General features: G+C 40.6%; 1 protein-coding gene across 1 annotated transcript in view; it reads right to left on the minus strand.

Moving 5' to 3' along the window:
* LOC143368888 (uncharacterized) overlaps window positions 1-17,517 on the minus strand; it is a 212,165-nt gene that overhangs the window by 85,302 nt on the left and 109,346 nt on the right. Inside the window, exon 2 of the mRNA XM_076812094.1 lies at window positions 10,162-10,385. Within this exon, the coding sequence (XP_076668209.1) occupies window positions 10,162-10,385 (224 nt within the window). The remainder of the gene's footprint in view (window positions 1-10,161; window positions 10,386-17,517) is intronic.

Raw genomic sequence — 17,517 nt, forward strand, 5'->3', positions numbered from 1 at the left:
TCATTAAAAGATCGATTAATCTGTACTAATTCACCTTTTCATTTCCTACTTTCAAAACTTTATTGTGGCCAAATATTGCACCCTGCAGAGACTTAAGAAGACTTCTAGACAAGCTACATGCGGCTGGAAGTTGAAAATAATTCGCGTTCGTAGTTGGGGAAATTGCTATTAAGAAGTTCCTTAAGTAATTTCCGATATACTTTCAATGAAACTTGTACCTTCTAACGTGAAAGTAAAAAATCAATTACGGTGCATTTACCAAACTGTCGTTAATTTTCAGCGGGAAGTAGAGAATTCGAGTGATGGTTTTTATTTGGAATCTCGCAGACACAAAAATTGCAACTGAGCCATATTAAATGTTTCGTTAGTGGCGGTTTCGGTAACAGAAGAATAATAAAAACAGTGCATCAGAATTATAATGCGAAATGTACTACGTCATGGCGTATTCTCACGATTGATTGATCAATAAAGAAGTTGCGAAGTAATTAGAAGAAACTGTTACTAGAATTCATTTTTATAATTACCATACATCTGTAAAATGCATGAGGATTACGTTTAGCAATGCTATTAGTACTTGACGTATGGCAGAAATCCCAGGCATTATGTTAAAGTAGTTGTTTTTTCAAGGTAAGACATGTAATTAGTATCATCTACTCACTGAATCAATTTATATCAGATACGTCATCTGATTAAATTGAAACCATAATAGTGGGATATATTACGAACTATTTACCCAATAATGAATGCCCAGCATACTCTGGAATATGTTGGACAAAGAGTTACAAATTACATGTAACACAATACGCTTTCAAAATCCTTCACTGTATTTAATAGTTACTTCATATGTATTGTATCAATGTTATCGTATTATCGTATCTATTATATTATATGAATAAAATGAATTAATTCCGAGAAACTTTTGTACTACCTCCCATTAGTTTCCATCAAAGACTAGATAATGATAACTTATTTTCGTCTTTGCAAAATACGTCCAGAACGCCAGTGTTCGATCGAACAGACAATTTTCTGCATTAATCCTTATTTTTCTAGAATGGCTAACAAGAAAGTGAAAGGGAATTCCCCCTATCATCCTTACGACCTGAGATAATAGATGCTTGACGTTTGATGCAAATAAGATAAGAATCTTCCATTGGAGAACTAAGAATAGTAAATATCGAGAGACCGTGTGCTCAATTTAGTGACAAATAAGAAATAGCAGGCAGGTTTTACTAGTATCAGATTCAACATTATGTCTCAGGAACATTCAGCAACAAAAAGTCTAACAAACACAGAAAAAGAAATCGAAGATCTATGAATCAGGTCATTTGTGATTTTCCATATATTTAATCAACGCAACAGGATCCACAATTTGACTTCATAATAAATTGAATACCTGAATATCCAAAATGCGATGTAGATGACACGATCTAAATTCTTTAATCAATCTTATCTTAGTGATGAAAGCCTCAAACTTATATAATAACAGATTATCCTAAGTTTTCCCCCAATTTAACTTGGTTTCAATCTACCACAGAGCATACGCAACGAAATAAAATTCTTAAAAATATAGTGTGAACTCGGAAATGCAATACTAAATATAAAGGCGATCACTCTATTGCTGTAGCGTTTCACGGTAAATTCTGCACCGTCCTCCTTCTTCGTTAGGGATTGCACAGTTTACAGGAAGTTTGGGGATTCCCCGGTAAACGCCACGCAATCCCACCAAAAGCGATATCGCTTGGTGAGAAACTTTAAGGCCGTGTTATCATTATTCGTGCCACCTGAATTCGGGCCACAGAAGCCACGCTTGCGAGCTCGATAAACGGCTTAACTTTTTCGCCGACCAATCTACAGGACTTAGCGAAAGCCGTAGACCATCTTCGAGGTGCAAACTTGTTGTCCTGCGTGGAATTATTATTCCCTGAAAGCACGTTACATACAGATTTTCCGCAACACTCTATACATATCATGTTTTCGCGCCTCAATTAAGAAGTGCGGATAGACTTTTGGAAGTTAGATTCAATGTCAACTGTATGGCTGTATTTCTTCCTTTATCCTTTAAATATATTTCTGAACAACCCTGTTCTAAGCTCTCATATTAACGTATTTAAAGGAATATATGAATAGAAATAGGAATAAAAAAGTATTCACACTTATAGGAGGAACTTGGTACATGATACACCAAACTTTGGAAATTGATTTCGTTCATTACAGTGGTAAAAGTATGCTACACTCGTTTCGAATTTTCTGTGATTAAAATTCAGTAGGAACGTTCGATTCGATAAAAGAATTGCACTCAGTGTTCGAAGAAAATTTTGCTTCTTTTGCTACAAAATATTCATTTCATATCACACCAACATTTCTCAGAATCATTTCAATAAAATTATCCTAGTAATTCAAATGAACACAGCAGAATTAACTGAATTCCTACAACTTCTTCTGAAAATCTCTGAAATTCTATTGTAGACGATTTTCAAATTCAGACTGTCGTAAAAATGGTCAAACAACCTGTGAACACCCTGTGGTATGCACTAAAAGGTTCTCTCTCAAATAAAGCACTTAGCATTCAGAAACAGTAATTTACTACCGAATTTACGACTAAATTTCAGGTGGAGACATATTTTTCCATAACAAGAACACAGCTATTACGAAACTCCTGTCGCGATGGTGACAGCCAGGATATTACCACACGGGAAACGTCTCTATGATGCCCTATTGTGCTGTCCAAATAGCTGCTAAATCTGGTTGTCTCCGCGACGACAGGCCGTGTCTCTCTTTGTCCTTACGAGGCATTGTGAAGAAGTAAGCAAGTGTGTTCTTCCACAAATCCGTCATCCCCATTTGACACAATTTTTCCACGTCCTCCGTGTGCTCGTAGTTCAGGTCAACCCTGCAGTCGTTACTTCATAATCTCTTTGAATCATAAGGGATTGTGATTTCGATTGTTTATGGAAGATGAACACGTGAAAAAAAACAGTTTATGGTAACTTGTGTGTTGAAAGCATTCTTAGAGTTTTTCGAGAGTATTTTCATAAAATATTTTTCACGTCAGTGGATTACTTTGGAGTTGTATTATTTGGAGTGTAGAAGATGAAATGAAAATTTTGTTACCAATCGGGGGAATTTTTAAATTCACTACTACTATCAGGATTGCAATAGTTTGTGGTTTTGAATGGAAGGTATTTACTACCAGGAACGTTTACTTGATATACCTAATTTGGAATATTCAATGTAGCACCAGAGTAATTTCGAAATAGTTTCCCTGCTCGAACTGTTTTGTGACTCACGATTGCCAAGCCTCTTGTTTATCACTACAGTGCAAATGTTTTAGCAACTCAGAAATTGTCGCCGTTTACCAGGAACAGTTTCGAGCCATTAAAAATCTAATTACCCACATGCAGAACCAGACATGTAAAAGGGGACCTCGTAAATTTGTTCTCAAGGTTTTTTCATCTTTAACCGTCGCATAAATTAAACACTTCTTTCTTTATACGTTACCAAAGCTAAAATCTAATTCATATCGTTGAATTGTACTCTAAATATTTACGTATAGTTGGACGTAAATTAGAAAAATGAATAATCTTACAAACTAATACCTACAAAATAAGCATGATTATCTCTAAGTAATTGTGTGTTAAGTTTTTAAAGTTTAAATACAGTCGGTGTAAAAAGTATTCGTACAGCGACCAATTTAAAGTAAAACTTTGTATATCCATGTCAGTAATAAATTTTAACGGAAAACAATGATTAATAATTATTCTTCGATGTTTGTATTTGAAAATAAAATATCCAAAAACATCCACGTGATAAGTGTATTGCTTCCACCGAAATATCTCGCCACATTCTAACATAATTTAACAAATATAAACTTTCTGATTCATAATACCATCGATGAAATGTAGAGATTCCACTCCAGCTGCACTCATACAGCAAATTTTATTTCGTGAACTCTGTATTCTTTTTTCTCCATACTGTGAAGTTTGTTTGAACCCAAATATTTCAAATTTGTTAGCATTAGTGAATTCGAAGTATTTGGATCCAAAACACACTTCAACGTTAGACACGACCGCGGTCTAAACTACTGCTGCATGTCTGATCACGCACTGGGCACTTCTACTTGCCGGTGCACTTATTACGGAATCAGATCACGCAGAGTACCAAAGAGAAATGTTTCCTGCTCCTTACCCACAATTTTCTCCCTCCAATCTCCTTACAATCTTCACTGTGCTCTAAACATACAATATTTCCACAACACTCCTATAACACAGGATCTAATCAAAGCTAAGTGAGCATTTACACACGCTTAAAATTTCTCAATTAAATTTTGGTTGCATTGTACAAATATATATATTAAAATACCCCTAAAGTTTTGGAAAAATTAGATTTATTTTTGTTTGTTAAAAAAAATTCGCGAAAATCACCTTTTTCAGCGTGTTAAACCAGGTTGTCCTCTTACTAAGTAAATGAGAAACAACTGAGGCTTTGAAATGAAAAGCGAGCACAGTGGTAAGCACTGCATTAGATAAATTACTAAACGAAAGTCATTTTAGTCATTTTAGTGACTCCGAGCAGACTACTTTAGACTCGTTACCCAACCACGTTTCACAAATCCCCATTAATCGAACTCGATCCCAAGCACCGGCTAGGAGGCGAGGGCAGCGAAGCGCGCGAAATTAAGGCGTCTTCCCGAAAAACGGGAAAACTTCTGGTAGGATGGCACAGCTTAAAACAAAAAATGGCGGGCAGGGTGGAGGGGGTAATAAAGGGCAGGCTTAACGGGCCATTACGTAGACCATAAAAAAGATTAAAGTTAAACCGCCATTATGCAAAATTGCATTGCTCTCTGGCTTTGCTCCTGTATCGTTATTGTGCGGGTGTGCACGCATATTTTCTTCGCACACAGCCGCGCGCGGTACAGGATGCTCCCGTTTCTGGGGGTGTCCTCGACGGCGCGAGCGTGTGGGCGCCAGCAGACGCCGCGCGAACACACGGAAGGAGCGCCGCGTGATACGAGACGCGGAGTACGGTAATTCAAAGCAGAAAGATATTTCACGACGTACGTCGTTAGCGTTTATTTTTTATAAATTACCGGAGACGAGGCCACCGCCGCCATTCATCGCTCTATGCGCTGAAAAAACAGCCTCGCCGTTGGCCACGCGGGGTGAGAAAATAAATACGCACAATTTACCTGCCCTCTGAGCAGAAGCGAAACCGTTTACGTACGCTGAAGCATGTCTGGCGATGCTTAATAATAAATAGCCCCGGGCGCGTGCGGGCGAGGCCTCGTGGATCTCGCAGTTCCGGGCTGCTGCGAATCGACGCTCAACGAAAATTCACGGAAACAGGAAAATACGGGGTTTTGCTTTTTGCTATTCTTGCTGGACTTTCCATTTAGGTCGCGTGTACCACTGACGGCCCACGTTAGGGAGTTTATTAAATGTGCTCGGGGTGAATGGCAAGTTGAGCGTGGGCGACGAGTGGTACGCGTGACGTGGAACGTGTTATATGTAGAACCCTTTGTAGTCACAGCGCACCAGAGATTAAATTAAAGCTATGCACTGATATCATTTAACCTTGGAGCAGTAGAAGAATTCCTGATTTTCTAGAATTAAATAAATTATTAATTCTGAAATGGCTTTAGTATGTTCTTTACTACTTAGTTAAAAAATTTATATTTAATAAGTATAAATGGTTAATATGGGTGCAATGAACAAGAAGAGGATGTTTGAAACATGTTGAATAATTTGAATTAGAATTCGCAAGATTGTTACATAGGAATATTTTTCTTCTGTGTGTAATAAAAGAAGAAAATTAATATATCTAATTTAGTTTCTGGGAATTTTGGAATGTTCTGCTGCTAAGTGTCCAGGCCAACGTGAAATAACACAGTAGCTGGAATTATGCTTGGCATTGAAGTTTTTAATCTGTGGAAAATTACGATATCGCGTGACTACCCGTGAATACGACTTCGAAACCATGAGAAAAAATTGAACCACTGTCGCGTTCATTTTTCATCCATCCAATGAAACTTTTATTCGCCGAGCGGGGACCTCGTTACCATACGCTTCACGTACAATTCGAATTACGTGTGATATATATTTGAGATTGGAACGACGATAACGATCTGGATAAGGTGGATGCAATCTGCAACTTATGAGGGCGTCGCTGCTTACGAACCCTAAAGTAATTTCGAGGAAAAAGAATTCCCCAGTGATGAAAGTGTGAAGAAACATTTGCATGCTTTTTCATTCGCATAAGTCACAAAAGAGGGAAAAACAATGAAACACGATAGGAAAACAATACACGATTTATCAAAGATTTGCTAGTTCACAAATCCCAAAGTAATTTCCTAATTTCGAGACAAGAGAAATATTTCTCGAAGACGCAATTAAAAGTCTCATCGTCCAAGTACGTTGCATGAAATCAAAGTCCACAAGAAAAGAAGAGAAAGCCTTCAAACGACACAGAAAGGCGATACACAATTGGAATCTCCTCCTCTTACACCATCCTTCGTATCGAACTATTTAGTCAACGGCAAGTTGCCGGTAGTGTGTACATTGTTTCCCAAATGACCAAGTCGAATACAAAGAACGGGGACCGTGAATAATTCCAGATCGAATGGCCTGTCGGTGGGCAGAAGCAAAGCCTGAACCTAGAAACGAGCAAACGAGGCGTACGCCTCTCCTCCGCCGAGAAACGAATCTTGATTAATGGTGCAAGTTTCCAGCGTCTTGGCGGCGCTGGCCATGCTCGGAATTTATAATGGCAGAATACATTAAAATGGTCCTCACAACTGAAACTCCGGCCTCCACTGCCCTGTTACTGCCGCGGCGCCATTGTCCCCGATGGTAATCATGGAAAAATAACGTGGTTCCCGCCGCAATTAGAGCTTCATCTTTTGATCGATGGGGGGGCAATTACGCTTCGAAACGTTGATCGAAGACAAAAAGGCGCCCGATCCGCCGCCCCAGCGTTAGTCATTATTAGTGGCAGCGATCGTCCGCTGATTAGCGAAGTGTTATTTACGCGGCTGAACCCTTTCAGGCCTGACTGTTCCCAAGTCGAAGCAATCCCAACAAGGATAATGTGTACGCGCCCATTGTGAGGTCATTGTCTCGATCCAAGTCCTCGGCGATCGTTTGAAACGCAACTTCCACTGTTGAAACCACCGTTTCCCAGTATTTGTCAAAGTATCGAGAACCTTTTTACTCGTGAAAATGGCAATCTTTAATTTCTCGACCTCATTCGGTTTCGCACAAGGGAAGGCGGTCAAGTGGCACCCTTGGATTTTTTCCGCACTTTGGGATTTTGTAGTGTACACTGCTTCAAATTATTTTATATGGAATTACGCTCCAATGCTCAGCCGTTTGTTTGCAATTACTGTACAGTACAAAATCTCACAGTACCTACGGGAAAAATCCGAGTGGGCCACTTGACCGCCTTCCCTTGTTTGTATTTGATATCAAACTTTTATTTACTCGGATGTAGGTACAAGAGTACCTATAGCATATTTACGAGAATTTTTTGTGAATGAATGTGACAATATATGTGTGCTAAGTCAGAGATGTAGGATAAGGTGCATTCGAGTTTTCAGAGAGGCATCGTAAGCTCTACTTTGGAAAAGAGGAGAAGAGGCGCATCTTGAGTAATATCGGATTAAAGTTTGATGGGGAAGGAAGATAAAGTGCCTACAGAATTTTAATTGGCAGTTTAAAAAAATAAGTTGGAAGTAATATTGAAGAGGTTTCATCCTTCATCGATCTGAAATTAAATTATGATCCTTATATTTCCAACAGCACTTATATACACCACGAAATTTATTAGAAAGTATACTTAAATACGTTTTAAAACCGTAGATTGTAAATTTTTCAAGCTATATTTATGCTTCTTTTAATAAAAAGAATAAAGATTCTTTCTTGCAGAATTTTTCAAAGTTACGCGATGCTGTTTAGTCATTCCCGAAAAAAGAAACGACCAAAATAATGACGCACAGTCCACACTTGAATTTTAACTTCGTTCAAATGCAAATATTTCGAATGGTGTAACTGCTAAAACGAAATTTCCACTCCCACAGAAATCACAAACGCGATGTTTCGCCCGAGGAAAGCAGCGTTTTCAATTTTTTATTTCTCATGTGAACTACAATGGCACGTGAATACGAGATATTTTTGTCTGAAATTCCGTGTTCGGCGTTGTTCCGCGATTTTTAGATTGCGCACGTTTCGCTGATTTTCGAAAACGCGGCGATATTTTAATGCCGATATGGATGATGGCTCGCGATACTTTCATTCCTGAAATACAAGGAAACGACAAGTAAAACAATTCGTTGTAAATAAAATATTTAATTCTCTCGCAATTAAATTCTTTTTTAAATATACATTGGTGGAAAACTGTATTTTATTTCGAATGCCTGGTGTGGAAGGTAAATCGAAAATTCACGGAATATAATTGCAGTTTGCAGTGTAGGTGAAAATATATAGGACATAAATTATAAGAGTATAAATATTGAAGGGAATTCATTCAATGTCTAACAAAGTATTTCCAGGTCGTAACTAAAAGAATTCAACGGATACATGACGAATGTTAGATAATAATTCATGTCGTTAATGTAATATTATGTAGCAATCGTCTATTATTCACGTTATTGTGCTAGTACTGAAAGAAATGGAGACCAAATAAAGCCATTAAAATAAATAAAATCCTGTTCCCGAACAGCTAGGCATTTCAAATTCATAGCGACTCTAATTTACTCCAGCTTCATTGAAGATTTTCAAGGTTTGCCGTTAGATCAATAGCAGGCCCACACAATGACAAACAAATCCTCTAAAACGTTTTGAATGTAGAACATAAATACGGCAAGATCTCTAATCGTACCTAAGACCTTTAACGTTGGACGCGCGTGAAAATAACTTATGACACTCCGAAGCAATCAAATTCATATCAAGAAGCCGATTGTTATGTAAAAGATCGGCGGACGGTAATGGATTCCGCTTGCTTTACACAATAAGAATAAATTTTACGCGACGTAATCTGCGAATATCTTACTATATAATGTAACCTCGACCGAAATTTCATTCGTGGTTCGAGGCAATCCAGTCATACGTTCCAACTCTCTAGCTTATTACACAGTGATTTGTCTTCATGGCGGTGTAAAACTAATGGACACAGTGATCCGAAGCTATCACTGGCATCTTCAACGATTTCCGTTTCACACTGACAGCGAACGTCACTTGACAATTCGGGGATGGAGTGGACTAAATAGGACTACACTAAATAGGAGTATGCAATGGAAAAAGAGAGTGCTTACTCTATTTGAGTTAAAAGCTCGCAAGATGCAACTGTAACGATTTTGATAAAACTTGGCATAAAGATAGAGCATCTGAAAATATTTCACACGAATTTTTTGTAGCGACCTAAATTCACGTTAAAAGGATGGAAATATTTATTAAAAAATAAGCCAAAGTGTGCCAAGATGTCGTCATCTGTGACTTTTTCGAGATTCTTTTCACGCCACATTATTCCGCACAAGAAACAAAGAAACTCTTCTCTATAACATTTTTTCCTAACTATGAAACTGAATAACTTTCCAACCCCGAACTTAGAAGGGTACTTTCAACCCCTTAACACGAACACGGTCCACAAAAGAGTGTCCACCATTTTCGTGCTAAGTTGTATCAAAGTCGTCGTGTCACAGTTTCACGCGAGTAACTCAAATAGAGCGAGCACCCTACTTTTCCACCGCCTCTATTCATTGCATCCCCCATTTCTGAACTACCAAGTTATAAAGCTACAATGAGTCCTACTCCCATAACTCGATGGAACTTGAGACTTCCCTCGCTAATCATTTACGCAATCAATTTCTGCCGTATCTGCGAGCACTCCTCGAATTCCTGCTCGTGTGTTTGCTGGAAAATCAATAGACGTCGCAGACAATCCGCCCTAAACGAGCAACAAAACGATAACTCGTCCAGAATCGCGCCCTGTCCGCGCTCAAAGCTGCATTTTCCCCGGGAATGCAAATCCCCGGTTCTAACCGGCGATATTACATCCAGCATTGAAATTCCAATTTGGATGCAGATCGGGGTTACGTTTTCCGCACAGACGGGCCCGCGGAGTTTCAACAGCCGACGAGAAAGTGTTCGAGACGAGGCTGCCACTTACCTTGTAATTGCTGACCGCGTGCGCGCCATCGTAGATGTAGAGATGGTCGTTGCAGTCCAGCTGCAGCTGGTCGAAGCGCAGCATGAACCGCTGGAGGATGCTATGCGTTTGGAAGATGATGGTGCAGTCAAGGTCCCTCTCGTTCTGCGAGATGAGAACCGCCCCGTCGATCTTCCTGTAGAGGTCCTGCATGAAGTACTTCTTGCACACGTCGCTCATCTGATCTGTGAGCAGACAACGGTCGTGGAATTAGTCTAATCGCGGTCTGAGCTGGTCGTCGCTAAGGGGATCGTCAACGTTAACGTGGGTACCGTGGAAGATGGTTCCGGAGATAATTTTGGGTGAAAGTGTGAGATCAACGCCGGTGTGATTTATGATTTAATAGTAATGGGAGTGCTGGATGGAGGAAGTATTCTTGTATTGTAGAGCATTCGAAGGCTTTAGTTTATTTTGTAGTTTGTTTTAGCTGTTGAGTGATGTGGGAGCAAATATACCTCTGTTCGTTTAGGGAATGCAGAGTGTGCGGGGAACGCCGATGGGAGTTCAACGACTATGGTTGAGAGATGTGATTAGAGGCGTCCCGCACGTGACGAATGCTGAGTGGTTAAACTGTTAGCACCTAAAGGATTAAGTGTGTTTGAAATCGATTTTTCGAATAGTGATTCTGGAGATTAGTCCATCGATAATTAATGTCATCCACGTGGCTGCTAAGAATGAACAGAGAGATATATATTAATGTTTTGAATATAATTAGACGATTCGATATTCTTGGACGTGACATTGGAAAAGTGCTGATAATACTGGAGGTATCTTTACAAATTCTGAACTTTGAATTAACAATAAAATTTCGTACGTACAGAATGAAATTAATTGTATAATATTATATTGCAATAGCTGAGTCATTAAAAAGTCACTTTTAAATTGAAATTAATTTTATAATATTATAATGCAATAGCTGAGTTATTAAAAAGTCTACAGTGGCCACACTCCACCTGTCACCACTTTCTATTAACTTTTATATACCTCCCTTTGACTTTCCCTCGGTTTCCATTAAAGAAGCGCGAGGACTCTTGTATTCAGAATACAATTTAAAATAGAGAATCTCGATTTACATAAATTTGTGGAAGAGGGGACTGGAAAAGCGAGAAAGCCAGCTTCTTCCTCGAATGCAAGCGTCATTACCTTTGGGAATAAACTCAACAAAGAAATCCACTGAAAGACGAAGGAAATAAGCTGAAAGGGATAAGAAACCGAACAGTAAATTAACTTCTCCATTGATCGAGTCCATATTACTTTTACATTTTTTACTGTCTCTAGCCCGTTCCCTTTTCTCAAATCAACGGTCTATAGAAAATATTATATTACGGTATACAATTTCCCTCGCTTCTCCGTACGCAGTGCGCGTTTTTGCACACTGCTCGTTAACATTTTATTATTGTTAACATCGAAAAAATGTTCGAACACACAATCGATGGAAAAGAAATTACTGCCATACTATTACTAGCAGCTCCTTGCACCGATACAGAACAATTTTATCGACTCTAAAATTCACTCAAGTGCACCAGACAACGGAGCCTAATGTCTGTCCCGGCTGTTGGCAAGCTAGGTCGAATTATCCAATCGATTGACGACCGATTGATTCGCGCATCACCAGGATAATGGCCCGAATTCGATTTCAATGCACCTGCGATTAACTACGGTCTACTGCATTCGATAAGATAAGGGGATAAAAAAACTTCTACCCACGTCCATCCATGCGTGGACCCACCCCCACCCTAAAAAAAGAAATGGTGTATCAGTAACGGAACGTTTGAATACTGCACAAGCTATCGGGCTGAGTATCTTTGCAACGTACAGTGAGTCACAAAATTATGGTCACAGAGAGGACTTTCAGTCTGAATTCACCACTTGGATTGCTTTATACGTTTAAATTTGCTTTCATCAAATTTTTAGTAGACATTAGAACGTATTTCCGAGAATTTCTATCAGTTTGCTTGTATTGAGAGTGATCACGAATGGTTTCCTTCTTGCAAAATGATCATTTTAACAGCACTGCATATTTGGATCAGATAAAAATTAGATTTCCATGTGTTTATATCTTCCATGAAAAATACTTATCTCATGTGTTCTTATAATTATAGAAGTAATGATATGTAATTCAATTCCGATACTGCTCGAAGCTTCTCCAGCACTTCAAATAAAAATATTCCACTGAATTACGAATTAAACTTTTAATTTTAATTTTAGTTTATTGTATGTAATCCTTCTTCTTTAGTTCTTATCACTGTGAACTAAAGGATACTATACCCGTGCAATAATAATAATAACGTATCTACTCGCAAAGTACCTACTTTTATTCTAACGAAATTTCGCATTCTGTATGCGAAGGATGAGCATCGTTTGCATTTAAAGAAACGTATCAGTGAATTAAACCACCTGACATTGATGCAGCATCCGACTGCCTTTTTGTTAATCATACATCACACGAAGTACCTAATCATAAAATTTCTAATCCGTCAAAGTCCGAAAAAGGAATTTAATAAAACAGATAGTAATAACTTCAATTAGTCAGCCGGAACACGAGACCCTCTGTGTACCACGAACGGCGGGTGCGGTACACCCCTGCCCGCTTGATTTAAAAATTCCGCGCATATTTTTCGGGATTTTTCACGCCTTGGAAGCAAGCCAGATCTATGAACGCAATTTCCAGCCAATCTGGCCAGATATGGAATAGTGTCGGTACACGGATAGATAGACGGGAAAAAGGTTTTATTCGCCGCGGACGAGATATTCCGCAATTTCCGCCAAGCTTGCTCCTAACGGGATGCACTTCCCATTTTTTGACTCGTGAAATTCCTCCAGCCTATCACGCGTCTCTGCCCCCTCCCACGATATACGAGACTGTAGTATCGGGGAACAAATGAATCACGACGAGCGAAGAGGGAATTAATTCCCAAATTCGATAGAAAAGTTCGTTACAACCGCTTCACGGTTCGAAATCGGTGTTCCTTCGGCTGCCAGGGTTAGCTCCGGATTGGCCCGACGCGAAAATAAAAGCCTCGAAACAGAGAACGGGGGGTTTGGAGGAGGGGTTGAAGAAACTCGATTGAAAAGTTTTCGCTCGTGTTGCTCGGGGCCATCGGGAAGTACAACCGTGAGATAGTTTTCCGGATGGCGTGGTTGCAGCTGCGAGGTCTGGCCCGAATGTGGGCCGAGAACATTCTCGGGGAACTCTGGCAAGATTTTCGATAAAACTGTGCAACGCGTCGGAGGTCACGGGAAGAAGCATGCCTGACTTCCGCGGCTCCCCGGGCGCTTTCCAACATTTTGTAAATTGAGAAGAATCCGGGCAACGAGCTGCGGAACGGGGCGCTGCGTTCCGATAGAATTAGAGCAACAGATGGTTAACTGTGCCGATGGGATCGTGTGTTCTGGTGAAGGAACTTTTGAAATAATGTTTCTTCTATTGCGATGAATTCTGAAGGAAATAATTAAGTGTGCATGGGGGGGATCAACGTGGCATTCTAACAGTAGTTGCTGGAAAAGGGTGATTCTGCTTGGAGAAATAAGTAGAAAGTGTGGAATAATGTCTTTTGTTAAAAGACCTCGATTTCGAGAAAATTGATTCTGAAAATTTGTCTGATACGGGAGAAATTACGTCGGAAGTTCGTGCGCTTGACTAACAAGATAATTAAAATCGATTTTCTCGGAAACAATGAAACATTCTCCCGATTGAAAAAAGCTATTGTACAATTTTGACAACTGGCAGATGTACTACGTATAGTATTGCATTCTGTCAGCTCTTAATCACGAAATATTCAAAATCACTTTTCTTAAAAACAAAGATTTCAATCACATATTCTCCTACATTTCTTAAATGTACAATCACACCCTTTCTGGTTGTACCACCACTTTGCTGTATACTGCTATCTATAAGTCATCAAAAATTTACTTGTATACCTACTTTTTTACAAAATTTGGTTACCCACCACCTCATACTGTATAGTACCCAAAATCCAAAAAATTTGACAACTGAACGCTACCAAATTGCTCGCAAATCTTGCACATTTTTATCATGAAAAACCTCGCCCTCCCTTATATTTTCCTACCACTTTTTTGCGGTACTTATATTCACTCTTCGATCGGGCATATCAAGCATTTACAGTAACCGGAGACATTTTATTTTATTAGTTACGTGCTAGCCGAAGAATCCAGCGATTAGTGCATCGCAGCAAGCAGTTGACACAACCTGGAATTGTGAAACGAACAGTTATTAGCGTTGCAGCTTTTCTACGTTTAATGCGCAAGGTCGACGGACACGCGTGGCTGGCAATAATTCACGACCGTGCCAGGGAAGGACATATAATCGACGCCGAAATACAGTATTTGCCGATATTAATGACACGACGCATAAATTTGCAGCGCGCCCTGCCCGAAACGTCGACTTCACCCCCGAAACGCGAGCCCCCAAGCTCGTGGAAAATCCTTCCCATAAAAGTCTGCCTTAACTCGCGGCAACGAGACGGAACAACGAACGTGCCCCAGAACGGGCATCGCGCCCTTTCGACCCCTCGAGCCTAACCCCCCTAAAGCAGTTTCGCGTGGAAACGGGACTATCGAATTTCCAGAAAGCAAATACAGGTGACGAACGGTTCCGTCGTACTGGGAAAAAGAAAGTCGACGCTCTCTAAGCGAATGGAAGGCGGACAGAGAGAAAAAGAGAGGGGGGAGGAGGGCAGTTGACAGAGGGGGATGGCGCGGAGGAAGAAAGGCGAACGGGAAGGAGAAAGAAAGTGGAGGAAGGAAAAAGGAAAAAATCAAATCAGCCTAGCGCCGTACGAAGAAACGGCCTTTCAAAAGGGAACTTTGAGATGGAACTACAAAGAACTTCGGGGTTCCACGAAAAGTCGCGTGCAAAACAAACCAGGTGAGAGGGATGAAGTAGGAGCAGCGGGGAAGGAGAGGAATTAAAAAAAAAGAGAGAGAAAGGAGGACGGGACGGGACGGTGAGAAAGGGTGGCAAAGGTGGAGAGAAGGGAGAAAGAAGGGAGAAAGAAAGGCAGGAAAGAGAGGCCACCCTTTGGCCATGGTCGTGCGCGTTGGCCCTACGACCCTCCGCCAACCGCCACAGCCACCCCTTTCCGACCCCTCCTACACCCCGCTGGGCTCGCCACTCTTCCTCCCTTCCTTCCTGTGGCACCCTCGAGCGCGACCCTCCCTCGCTTTCGCTACCCTTCCCACCGCCCCACCCCCCGTCGGCCCTAGCCCTCTTGGGACGATGTAAGCCCGCTCCGTCGATCAATATTACTCTCTCTTCGAGCGCACCACGGCTCGTCTGAGCGGCAACCGAGCGCTATCATATTAAGTTGCGAGCACTTTGGCTCCGAGCACCGCTCCTCCACTCGGCCCGCGGCTTCGGGCCGCGCCAAGAAAGTTTTCTTTCGAACCGTCCGCCGATCTTATCGCCCGTACGGAGCAACGACGCCCCGTAGAACGGAGAAACAATGTTATCGCTGCATAACGGGGATGCTCTTAAAACTTCGGAGCCGCCCGCCCCGACACCCTGCCGCGCGCCGATCGGCGCCAAGAAAACGGCCCCAGCCGCGATATCGCTTCCCAGATCCAAGCGATCTGATTGCGACGCGACAGGGCATATTGCTCCGAGGACTCCAAGCGAGCTTCTCCTCCGCCGTGCCTTTCGCCGCCCCGCGCGCGCGTGCTACTCGACGCTCCGCGAATGCGAAACGATGGAATTACATATCGCGCGGAGGAAAATAAGGAAGAGCTGCCACACCTCGGAGGCAGACGAATGGCTTCATTTGCTGGACGCGGTGGGTTGTAATCGTTTGGGAGCGGCACTTTTTAGTTACACAGGAGAGAATGAAGGCGAAGCGTGTAATATGGGGGACATTGACCTTCCTAGGGTCTTGATTGAAGTTGGATTTATGGGAAAATTATGGTCCAGGGCTCGGGCAGTATGTTACGTGGGATTTGCGTTTAGTCTTTCGTGGATATTTTGGTAAATGGTTTAATCAATCGCGAAATACTGTAGAAACTCCAGTTTCCGAGTAATAGAGAGATGCGATTGTTGGGATAAAGGAATTCTGGAATAGTGGAACACTCACTTTTCTCGTGGTGATTATTCTATGATATATTTCGCGAAGAAGAATTAGAAACGTCGTGTAATAATCATAAATAATAGCAGCTTTGTAGTAGCAGCAATATTAATAATTACCATAAACGCGACTGATTATATTAATAGCTGGGTCTATAAATGTTCAATTTATTATTTTTCATTCTGTATGGAAAATTAATGCCCCAGTATTTTCGGACCCAAGAGGAGGGTGTTAATGATAGATGTTACAAGAATGAATATGTAAAGTGGTATTACGCTTGAAATGAAATTTACACTCTGAACGAAATAATAAGTAAAGCTGTAAAAATTAACATAAACGACTTTACCTTAATCCTTGAGTAACGCTGTTCCCGTTTACAAGCAATACTGATTAAAGTGACTTAAGTCTCTCCCTTCATGAATTACGGGACGAGCTGAAATTATTTAAAGCGAGCGACTTTGTTGCTTTTAATACATTCAAAATGCGAAAACCCCCAGCGAGTAGACGCTTTCTGACAAGAGTGGACGAAGTTTAAGACTCACGGTGATTAATAGAAATACTTCACGACGTCGCGTAATTGTTGAAATAACAAGAATTATTAGATGGGGAAAGTTTTCTTTCATTAGCGGGAATTAAGTAACTCGGGGGAAGATGTGCTGCGCTCAACCTGGCCGCGTAATTAAATTTATAATTTAAAATTAACTTCGCATTTTGGGTTTCGTGACTGAAGACACTAAACCTCGAATGATACCACAGAGTCTCGACAAATATTGTGGACTTATTTGAAACATTGCGTTTGATTAATCTGGTGGAACCAATGGAAACTTATTTTTCAAATTATGTATCAACATTCTTCTTTTTCCGGAACATATCTAAATGTTTATGACGAGGTTTACTATCGAAACACCTCATCAAAGATTGAAGAAGCAAACAGTGATAGTGAATAGAATATTTCTAAACGTAATGTCAATACGTTTCACCGTTTCATCACACGAAGCCGGAGTTCCATTGAGTTTTGCATAATTAATTTTCGTCCTACATATTTCACAATAATATTAGTCGATTAACACACAGAAGCAGGGAAATATAGGATAAATGGTTCCAGTCGAGATATTTCCAATAACGGTCTGCTGACGTTAAACCAGTTGAATATTTTATAAAGGTGTGGAATACGTGAAACATGTTAGCAGATATAGACTGACCCGATATGAACATATCTCGTCCCGTACTTGAACGGGAA

This window comes from Andrena cerasifolii, chromosome 5 (genome assembly GCF_050908995.1).
Source record: "Andrena cerasifolii isolate SP2316 chromosome 5, iyAndCera1_principal, whole genome shotgun sequence".
NCBI lineage: Eukaryota > Metazoa > Arthropoda > Insecta > Hymenoptera > Andrenidae > Andrena > Andrena cerasifolii.